General features: G+C 39.4%; 1 protein-coding gene across 2 annotated transcripts in view; it reads left to right on the top strand.

Annotated features, from left to right (window-relative positions):
- The first annotated feature begins 1,150 nt into the window (after nucleotides 1-1,150).
- The window catches only part of sema3d (sema domain, immunoglobulin domain (Ig), short basic domain, secreted, (semaphorin) 3D), a 31,875-nt gene continuing 21,437 nt past the window's right edge, over nucleotides 1,151-11,588 (top strand). The window contains exons 1-2 of one of the 2 annotated variants that reach the window (XM_057348223.1): nucleotides 1,151-1,311; nucleotides 9,309-9,544. In XM_057348223.1, the coding sequence (XP_057204206.1) occupies nucleotides 1,310-1,311; nucleotides 9,309-9,544 (238 nt within the window). In that variant the 5' untranslated portion in view covers nucleotides 1,151-1,309. Of the gene's footprint in view, nucleotides 1,312-1,793; nucleotides 2,029-9,308; nucleotides 9,545-11,588 lie in introns of those variants that run through there. The other variant, XM_057348224.1, reaches the window with a different exon arrangement.

The raw sequence follows: 11,588 nt of genomic DNA, 5'->3' as shown, positions 1-11,588 counted from the left end.
TTCGTCACCCATTCCAAAACCCCCAATGGACCTCCATGTTTGATAAAGACCCCACAATTCCACAAGTAGTTGGCTGGGCGTGATTTCATTATCGATTCTTATCCAAATCATTGATAAGCCTGGATGACATGGCCTGTTGCATTGTGGGAGTGCTCGGACAGAGGGCCAGCTCATGCACTAATAACATGATTGGCTAATCACTCTTTCTCTCTCTAAGCACTAATATGTTGTTCTGTGTGGGGAACGGGAACTAAAAGGTCCCTTGGTATAGCGTGTTGGCTCTCAGCCCTCGGCACTGTAGATCTTTACAGCAGATTAGTGCAGAAATTACTCACAGATTTCTTTTAGCATTCCGGCTTAGACGGAGGAAAAGCACAGACATGGGTAGATAGAAGCTAAATTGTCTCACTGGTGGTAAATGAGCTCTGTATCATACCAGAATGATAACGAATAAGGAAGTGTCATTTTTTTATAGTTTGAAGTTACTGTTCTTCATAGATTATGCATTGAAACACACACACGTACCGTACTTGTAAAGTATAAGGAACACACTTTTTTTCCAGGCGGTGTTCCACTCGTAAAGTCCTTGGCAGCATAATGGGAAAGCCAGTCAGTTTTCAAAGCAACACCCAGTAGAGGATCACAATGGTTTATACACAGACTGTCCCGAATCAATTTATCTCAAGCACACCCCAAAAAGGTCACTACTGTACTGTATTGCCCGATTGCCACTTGGCTATTTAGACGTTTCCCTCACAGTATTGTTCATAATATTTAGTCAATTCAGCAAAATACACTGTTTTGTATAATTCAAATGGCTTTATATTCTCGACATTAATATCCGCAGAAGGTCAGCACTGAGTCTGGATGAAGTTTCAGAAGTTCTGCTATATGTAGTATATTCTGGTGAAAGTCGAAAAATGTAGAGGAAAGCAGTGGAGAGTGACATCACACACACATCACATTCCAGTTTCAATGCCATACATGCTGTGGTTCTCCAAATGGGGAACAGTATAATCACATCAACTCTATGAATGATGTTATTCCTCTGCGCTCTCTCTCTCTCTCTCTCTCTCTCTCTCTCTCTCTCTCTCTCTCTCTGGCAGTTCTGTGGGCCAGAGCCTCATACAATGACTGAATTGTGCCCCACATTCTAGTAACGGGCTTCTGAATTTATTGTTTGTGTCAGCTTTAATAAAGGGCTGCGTATATCATAAGATGCCCCATTAGCTCCAGTTAATCAGTTACAGCAGAAGAAAATATTGGAACCTCGATAACCTCGACTGCCAGTCAAGAGAACTACAACTGGATGTAAGTGTTTTGGATTGTTATTATATCAGCATCATCACTATAATATGATGATGTTATATGGTCGATGTAATGTGGGGTGGTTTCTTTGGATCTTCACCACATCAGCATCATCACTAACATGTTTTGAATTCCTTAGAAAAAAAACATGGTCAAGGTTACAACAATTACTAAATCACATAAATTCTTTGAATGTGCACTGTTTGAATGAGATTCATGGATAGTTAGCAACAATAACTGTATTACAGGTACAGGTATACAGGTATTTGACAGATATGCTCTCCGTGGTATTTTTGTAACGACGCATCTACTAAATTGAAAATACATTCGCCTTATATTTCAGCCTGGAAAATAGCTTATTGTCGAATATGATATAGCTTCAAAACTATGTGACAGCACAAAGGACACCGAAGCGTGCGCTTCTCCCTCGCGCTTTCCGCCCTCCCCTCCCCGCACGCGGCGCTAATGGGCGCTCTGAGCTCGCGCCAGTTGACTCGAGCTCCAGAGACGCAGCCGTCCAGTCACACCCATACAGCATTTATCCTTTTCATTTGTTTCCTGTTTTACGTGTCTCGTTTCTTTAGTTTGTGTGAGTCTAGTGTAGGGAACAGCGGACACGCGGTGAAGATATTGAAGCTTGACTTTGGATAATAACCGATCTTGAAGTGTCAAAGTGCGCATCGGATAACCGAAAATAACGGCAAACGCACGCGCGAACAGGTACCTGCTTATCATTTATATTAGATTATTTTTTATATTACAACAACCAAGATGAGTCAGAAAGTTTTAAACCTCACTTTCTAGCATTATTGTAACTATTTGGCGCATTTGGAGTTGCCTATTACAGCTCAATTATAGCGCAACACTGATAATCATGCATGACGTACACTGACTAACTTAGCGACATTATGTAACGTTATTGTATTGTATTATGAAATGTTAAATTATACAGACTATTATTATTTCATAATTAATTTGATATAGCCCATATTGTTCCTATTTAATAGGCTACACCCCATTATTTGCTTTGATGGACTTGAAACAGTGGCGTGTATTCTCTCAGAAACACACTTCAGATAGTGTACAGTGAATTACTGGCTCTCAGGAGAATAAATATTTGCACTAATAGGCTATTTTATCATGAGCAGTCTTGTGCTTTTCTCTTTCTTGCTTTTAGTTGTATAGAAACATTAATTTCAGACGATTTAAAGCCCAGCTGTGGCTTATTAAACTTTATCTTACTGGCAACCCTGCCTGCTAGTGTGGAGCAAATATTTGACTGTAACAAGTGGGCAGCTTTACAAATGTCTGCTGTTGTAATATGAAGATTCTATATACATTATATATGTATGTAATATTTCAACCTTATTTGTTCTGTTCATGTCAGACTGATAACACGGAATGAATTAAGGAAAGATTAACAAGGTTATGAAAGCAGATAAGAGGTATTTTCACAGGGCTACATGGCGGGTGAGGAATGTTTCATGGGAGTAAAGAGTGTCTGTCAAGGCAATGAATGATGGGATGATGCGTCTCCGGTCCTCCTCACACCTATGTGCCAACAGCAGTGATTGGCATTAACTGTTGACTCTGTGGTTCTCCAGAAGCAAGCTCAGGACGAAGCACTTGAGTGAGTGAGAGGGGGCTCTTTCTTCCTCCCAGCGGCGTTTGCCCCGTGTTAACGTGCCGGATAATACCTCTCTGTGATGCACACAGACTTTATGGAAACTCTCGCTCACACACCCTGTGGTTTTATGGGGTGAGTCCAATAGAAAGCTTCAGTCATGAGCCACATCTGTAGTGCGCACACACAAAGCAGAGAGATATATATTTTTTTGATAAACGTCCAGAGTGGGCTGATTAAAGTAAATATTATTAGTTCATGAATTTAACCTCAATTATGCTTGCACTATGATGAAGGATATCTACTGGTTTTAGCTGTTTTCTTTGCCTTTGCATGCACAGGCACACGTCCTATACAAGATACTAAGTATGTACCAAATGTATGATTTGATTTGAGTTTTATGAGTGACATATATTTGTATACTTGTGGTGCTGTAGGACTGGATTTCCTCTGTGTATGTTGGGAAAGAAGTTATGGCAGGGTGATGGATTCTAGCTGCTAGATGTGTGTCCGTGCTTAAGTGTGTTTACTGTACAGCAGTGCGTCTTTGGGACATAGTGCCATCTGGGTGTTAAGAGGTTCTAGCACAGAAGTGCCATCGGTCTCAGACTTCTGTCTCTCTCTCTGTCTCCTCCACATTTTCTTTCTTGCCATCTCTCTACATTGCACTTACTTTCTTCACGCTCTTTTAGGATGCAGAAAGCCGTGCCATAGTGAAGATGTTCTTTTTAAGCTCACTGAATAGAAAAGTGAAGAAAAAATAGATTTCTACAACTTGTAAGTGTAAATGTGAGCACTGCTAGGGCATTAGGGGTGGTTGCCAGGGTACTGCTGTGAGGTTGCTAGGGTGTTCAACAACATGCATACTGGACCCTATACCTACAAATCTACTGAAAGAGATGCTCCCAGAAATTATAGATCCTCTTCTTGGTATTATTAACTCATCTCTGACATTAGGACATGTGCCTAAAGCATATAAGGTGGCTGTTATAAGGCCCCTTGTCAAAAAACCCCAACTCGACCCTAGAGAACTAAGGAACTACAGGCCTATATCGAATCTACCTTTCATATCTAAAGTTCTGGAAAAAGTAGTTTCAACTCAATTATGCTCCTTCCTCCAAAGGAATGACATCAATGAAGAATTCCAGTCTGGATTTAGAGCATGTCACAGTACAGAGACTGCTTTGATCAGAGTTACAAATGATCTGCTATTGGCGTCTGACCGAGGTTGTATCTCGTTATTGGTGCTGCTAGACCTTAGTGCTGCATTCGATACCATTGACCACAGCACACTCCTACATAGACTCGAAAATTATGTCGGCATTAAGGGAATAGCTTTGAAATGGTTTAAATCTTATTTATCCGACCGTTTTCAATTTGTAGCAATAAACAATGAGGTGTCACGCAAATCGCAAGTCCAGTACGGTGTACCACAGGGCTCAGTCTTAGGGCCTCTGCTCTTCGCATTATACATGCTACCTCTAGGAGATATAATAAAGCGACACGGAGTTAGCTTTCACTGTTATGCTGATGATACTCAACTTTATATTTCCTCGAAGCCTCATGAAACACAGCAGTTCCATCGAATAATGGAATGCATAGTCGATATAAAAAACTGGATGAGTAACAACTTTTTATTACTGAACTCGGACAAAACGGAAGTGTTACTTATTGGACCGAAAACTGCTATAAGTAACAACCAAGAATACTGTTTAACTATTGACGGATGTTCCATAAAACCCTCGTCGTCAGCAAAGAATCTTGGCGTTCTATTCGATAGTAATCTGTCATTTGAGAGCCACGTCGCCAACACCTGTAAAATTGCGTTTTTCCATTTTAAGAATATATCTAAACTACGTCATATGCTGTCAATCTCAGATGCAGAGAAGTTAATTCATGCATTCATGACATCAAGACTAGATTACTGTAATGCACTGTTAGGTGGTTGCCCTGCAGGCTTATTACAAAAACTCCAATTGGTCCAAAACGCGGCAGCTCGAGTTCTTACACGTACAAAAAAGTATGAACATATTAGCCCGGTTCTGTCAACCTTGCACTGGTTACCTATAAAGCATCGCGTTAACTTTAAAATCTTGCTTATTACCTATAAAGCCTTACATGGTTTAGCTCCTCAGTACTTGAATGAACTCCTTTTGTATTACAGTCCTTCACGTGCATTACGCTCTCAGGCGTCCTGTCAGTTGGTAATACCTAGAATTTCAAAATCAAGTGCAGGTGGTAGATCCTTTTCCTATCTAGCGCCTAAACTTTGGAATAGTCTTCCCTGCACTGTCCGGGAGGCAGACACACTCTGTCAGTTTAAATCTAGACTAAAGACGCATCTTTTTAATCTTGCATACACTACTCTTCCATAATATAAATCTTCAGAGGGTTTAGGCTGCATTAGTTAGATCAACCGGAACCAAAAACACAACTGATGTACTTGTTGCATCAAAGAGTACAGAACAGTACTCTACTCTCAGCCAGTCTTGTCTCATTGTTCCAAGGTTACCACAGCGAGCAGGATGCAGTTCATGGCCTGACCTGATGGTAGAGCGGAGAATGGGAAGTGGGGACCTGACAAGAGCTGAGATGATAGAGCTGGATAAAGAAGGACGCGGTCTCTTGACATGTCTTCACCACAAAACTTCAAATGCTATTAGATTATTAATGATAATCTTAAACTATAATTTATTTTATTATTAAGTTTATTTATTTTATTTAGCCTTGTTGTGCAAGTTCTCTGGAGCTTGTGCAGAGGCAGCAGCTTTTGCCAGAGGGGAACTGGAATCCCCTGGTTGGGCCTGGGTTCTCCTGAGGTTTTTTTTCTCGATTAGAGTTTTGGGTTCCTCGCCACCGTTTGCATACTGTTTTTGCACTATCTGCCTGACCGGGGGGGCTGCTTTAGAATCTTAAAGTTTTACTTAATTAATATTGCATATAGGAATTTATTATCTGTTATATTTGACCTGTGCTTCTCTCTCCTTTATCCTAAATGTGTGCTCTCACTGAGCGTGTGTGTGTGTGCGTACTTGTCTGTGTACGTACTGGTGTGTGTGTGTGTGTGTGCGTGCGCATCCGTGTGTGTGTGTGTCTCTGTGTCTGTGTGTGTTGGTGCGTGTTGTGTGTGTGGAGTGTTTTGTGTGTGGGTGTGTCTGTCTTCTGTGTTTTCAACCTTTTCTTGTTTTTGCAGGTACAACTTTGATTGTTTTGCTTGTAGTCAATGTGTCTCATGTACAGCTGCTTTGTAACAATGAAAATTGTAAAAGCGCTATATAAATAAAGTTGAGTTGAGTTGAGTTGAGTGTTGTTGTTTGTTGCTAGAAACAGGCTCTATGATAAGGGTCCATTCTCCAAGGAGTTTGTTTTGCCATTTAAGGGCCCACCAGAATATTTAATTAACCATTTTTTACTACTACTGTGTGTGTGTGTTTTCTGTCATGAGTAACACGACTGACTGACTTTCAGCTTTGACTCCTTCAATAGGCTCCATTCATTAGCCTTACACACCTGAACACCCATGATAAAAACACAAAACAATGTCGAACACCCAGTCCTTTTTTGACACAGTGTAAACCCAACACCATCTCTTCACCTTTTGTGGGTAATGGTGCAATTTTCAATCTGTTCCGTCCAAACAGAGAACCAAGAGGAGACATTATCTGAGCACTTTGTCCGCTCTCCATTACGGCTATAGAGGTTCCTTTCAGGATGTATAGAATTACCCATAATTCCCTACACCTGTCACTCACAGGTAGACAGACTGTGTCAGGTATTCTGTGCACATAATGAGGTTTGAGAATGTTGGCTGGGAGGAAATTCTTCACTACTCTCTTTCTTTCTCTCCCTCAGCTCTGTGTCATTAGATATGCACCTGACTTAAATTCTCTGAGCTAAGGGCAGGTATGAAGCTGAAACTTTTCCTCCTTTGAAGACGAGAGGGGGGATTAAAAACGTATCATTAAACATGGACTTGGCTCAAGCCCTTAAAACCTACACGACTTAAGACCGAGTTTCACCTCTGTTAATGTTTGCATAACACAAAGGAAAGCTTTTTACTTTTAAGTTTTCATTTGCCCATGCCATTTGATATCTTATTCTGTTGCCTTTACCATAACAGGCAAACTTCAGAGCGCAGTGATCCATGGATGATGATAACAGTTGTGGAACAATTACCTTAAGTCAGACATACCGTCTGTAGGAAACAGTTGTTGAGGATTATAAATGAAATGTGAGATTGAGCCACTATGACATCGTCTATGCGTGTGCTTTCGAAGGCATGTGATGGGCGGTTGGGTGGATGTGTTGAGGCCAAGGGAGTTTCGAAAATGGCACATGAATAACATTTGATGAGTTCAAGTAAAGGTTCCTTTTTCTTTCATTGCATACGTGAGCTGTCTGTCATTCAACAGTTTCCTTAGGCAAGTGTAATTTCATTTGTATTCATAACAAATGATGGAAATGTGATTTCACGAATGTTTTCCTTATTGGTATTGAGTTGGGAGGTATACACATTATCGGGTTGGAGAAGGTCATCTATACACATGTTGATAGCAAGTGGAAATATACTGTAACTGGAAAAATACTCATACTCATGAGTACTCATATGAGTACCCATACTCAAACAGTTTTTGTCTTTAAATGCATGAGTGCATTTATTAGAGATTGTTTTTCAGTCTAACCAATTTTATTTATACATCAAAATACTGGATGCGTTGTTTATTTGAAGTTTACTGTATATATTGTTTACTTATTTTATATCGTAGAATACAAAAAACACATTTTTACAATGTAAGCATAGGAAAATAATTACTGTTAAGAATATGCTTTAAGAAAATTCAACTTCAGTCATGAGAGTTCAATAAAATACTGTTCCAGACAGAATATTAGAAGTTGTTAGTAGCAAATTTTGGACTTTCAATGTTGAGTCTTCCTGCCATTTGATATGAATTGTATAAATCACTGGTGATGTAAGGCATATTTTCATTGTATGCCATGTTGTCATTAGTATGTTATGAAAACAACACAATGTCTAACCTTCTGTCTGTGTGTGCTAAAGTGAACATTATTTACACATGAGTTACCCCTACAAAGTACTACAACCATAACAGTGTGATTGACCCCTGCCAAGAACAACACAAATATGTAACTCAAGCTCCTAACAATGAACTTGGTGTGACCCTTTTGTAGAGCTGCAGAGTAAAATTGTGTAATGGACTGTCTGTGGTAGGTGTAAGAAGCTTGTGTGGAGATGTTTGTAAAAAAAATAAGAGATTGATGAACTTGTAGGAGACTCTGGTATTACCCAAGAGCCACTGTGTTGATATCCTTATGACATTTGCTCTAGGAGATAACTCCCTCTGCCCTTTTAAACCCCAAATATAATTTTCTTATCCTGTACAATCAGTCAAAATCAAAGCTATCTATGATACCACCTTATTCTTTAAATAAACAGACATATCTGACTTATCTTTACGTTAGCGATATGTCTGTGCGTCTGGCGGATGTAAATGTGCAGTAATTGAAAAACATTCCATAGGACAACAGCATTCTTCAAAGAATAACCAATGACGACATGTCTTTACCAGACAAAAAATCTCAGAAATATGTCCTTATAAATAAATCTAGATAAACTCCAAATTATCCTTACTGAACCAATTAGTCAATTGTTGAATTGCTCCTTACAAAAATTGTGCAATTAACATTCCTCCGTTTCTTCTGTTCCGTATTTCAGTCATTCATTTGTCCATTTATTCATTTGTTCATTCCTACATTCAATGTAATTGGTGTGTTTTGAGAGCCTCTGCTCTGGAGAGTGGCGAGATGTGTAAATCGTTCTTCTTAATGATGCACTGCTCAAGGAAATCTCCTAATGAAGACAAACTGCTACAGTTTGCTCGCTCTCTCCCACAATTTCATGCCACTCTGTTGACTAATGAAGCAGATTCAGACATGATCATCACCCCGACCCCAGCCCAAGGGTTTTATAATACTGTCTGTTGTACTGGAGAGAAAGGGGCAGAATAGATGAGAGATGGGTGCGAGAAATAAAAGAAGGGCGTTTGAAAGAAGGCTGAAAGTGGCTGCTCTCATCAAGCTGACCTTTTGTTTAGAGACAAACAGATTTAGAAAGAGAGAAAGAGACGGAGAAAGTATGCGTGTTGGTGGACAAAAGGGAAGATTTGAATAGGGCAGCAGCTGATGCAGGCCTCAAATGCATAGGGATGCCTGAAGGAAACCGTATAAAAGCAGCTGAGCATTCGCTCGGGATTTAACAAGATTTTACACACACACTCACGTACATACACTCACACGCCTCCCACAGAAATGCCCAACCACTCCTTTAGATAACTCCTGTTCCTTCATTCCATCACAGGTCGGCAACAAAGCTTTTCTTTCGCGTTATGAGGACAGCTGGAGATACAGACAGTGGGAAACAGAAGAGCAGAAACCAGTGTCTCCCACAGGGCAAGATGCTGGGAGGGTCAGGACGGGTCAGGACGGAGCGGTTCTGCCCTGTCTGGTGGTCCGTGCTGGTGTATCTCTTTCTCCGTCTGCCTGAGGCGAACTGCATGAAGGAGAGCGTGCCGAGAGTTAATCTTAGTTACAAAGGTACAACGTTTATCCTTCTCTTTTATATTGTAGTTTTTTAAACAATGTTTTTTGCAAAAAATGGCTATGTATTAATTCTCTTATAATATTATTAATATTAAAACTCAATGTGAGTTTAAGGTGTGGATGAATCCATTTAATCCAAATGTAGTCTTAGTTTTTTTTGTTGGAAAACATTAATGTATTTTATGTATTTATTTGAAATGTGTGTGTAAACGTTTGCCATTTTTTAAAGATGCATTTTGAAGTTTTATAACTCACTTGAGGTCAATATTTAGACTGCACTTGTGACTGATTGAGTGTAGGGGATGTGCTACATGTCATAGTACACTTTGTGGCGAAAAAAGGTTCTTTAAATTATAAAAAGGAAGAAAGAGATGGTTCTTTAAGAACCTTTGACTGAACGGTTCTTTGTGGAACCAAAAATGGTTCTTTTATGGCATCGCTGTGAAGATCCTTTGAGCACCTTTATTTTTAAGAGTGTAGCTGGCGACTTTTTGTGTTCTTTTGACTGGGAGCATGTTTGCTCGGCTGTACAAATTTAGTCACACCAGTCGTACTAATTATAAAACTTAATATATTAAAATTGTGCTTGTGGCCGCATAGAAGTGCGTCACATTCACACACACTAACACGTCCTTGCTTTAGCATTAGTTTAGTATTATAGAGTTCAGGGCAAATAAATGCGTGATGCTATAAAACAAGTGAAGTGTAAAAGAAACAACTGTGAAAGTAATAGCATTTCCTTATTTGTTTAAGTGCACGGACAGTCTGACACATGTTGGTTACGGGTTGTTAAGAGTCATGCGTACATTGTCCACAAACATCAACACGTTATAAATCTTCACTAGTTACCATGGATCGTCTGAAATGCTTTAGACGTTCGTTAAGTTCATCTAACTAGCAGGAAGTCATAAAAGTTAGCTGTTTCGCATTTGTTTTTCTTTCTCTCCTGCATTTAATACCCTGCCTCAATTTTAGTTCAGTGAAAACAGAATTTATTTTATTCCACTGAGAGGAATAAAGTTATAGCTCCCCAAATAGCTCTCATAATCTGACCCTCAGCGTGCCAGCGCTACTGAAACAGACCTCAGCCAAATCAGGAAACTAAGGCCAATAAAAATATGACGGACTGTGGTGAATGCTCTGTTTATTTTCAGCATAAAAAACCCACAATGTATGGTTGCTGTGCATCAAATTGCTATATTTTAGTCACTTTGTTGGTGAGAATGCTTTGTGCGTTTACTATCTTGAAGTCATCCTTAGGAAGTTTGCACAACACAATATGCTATATTATTTCGATTGCATTTTTAACGCACATTTCACAGTTGTTGCAAAGCAGTCTTGAGAAAAAACACATATAATGAAAAATTATGTCAAAAATTGATATCAAAATAGAGAAATTCTACAGCATTTGTTTATTTACATTTATATTATCAATGATCAGTTTTATGATATAGAACACTGGCTTCTAGTTGAGTAGTTTAACAGCTTATAAACTTACGGTTTGGTGTTAAGTTGCTGCCCTATCTACTTTGTCTATTGTTCTACTCCATGTTTTTGTTCTGTTCAGTAGGAGGCTAAGGATTTCGAGAGGCAATTCACTATCCCTCATTGGAGCAAACCTTTTATCAAAACACATCAGCACCTTTTCTGTATCAGAACACTATCATTAATCTGAAAACCCAAACCAGTGGCGTGCACACCTCAGGGCCAGTGAGCAGCAGGCTTCTCTTACCCATGTGTTAAAAAGCCGGTTTTTCTCCCAAAGGAGGGCTAAAGGGGGACATGTGATCTGCGTTAGATACATCTCATAATATTCTCTTGAGTCAACTAAACCAGTGGTTCTCAAACGTTTTTGTTGTAAGGCCCCCTTTATGTAGAGTGCATTGCTTTGCGGCCCCCCAAATAAAGACTTATAATCTTAAACTTAAAATTTTAATTAAACCAAGAAAATATTCAGTTAAACAATGCTAAAACATCAATTCTTTTGGTTGTTGGTGTTGTTTTTCTGATGTTTGATTGCACAAAATGTATGATAAAT

The sequence above is a fragment of the Triplophysa rosa genome, linkage group LG12, assembly GCF_024868665.1.
Source record: "Triplophysa rosa linkage group LG12, Trosa_1v2, whole genome shotgun sequence".
In the NCBI taxonomy this organism is placed as follows: Eukaryota; Metazoa; Chordata; class Actinopteri; order Cypriniformes; family Nemacheilidae; genus Triplophysa; species Triplophysa rosa.
The sequence above is the reverse complement of the archived record's forward strand: the minus strand, read 5'-3'. Positions and strand labels throughout refer to the sequence as shown.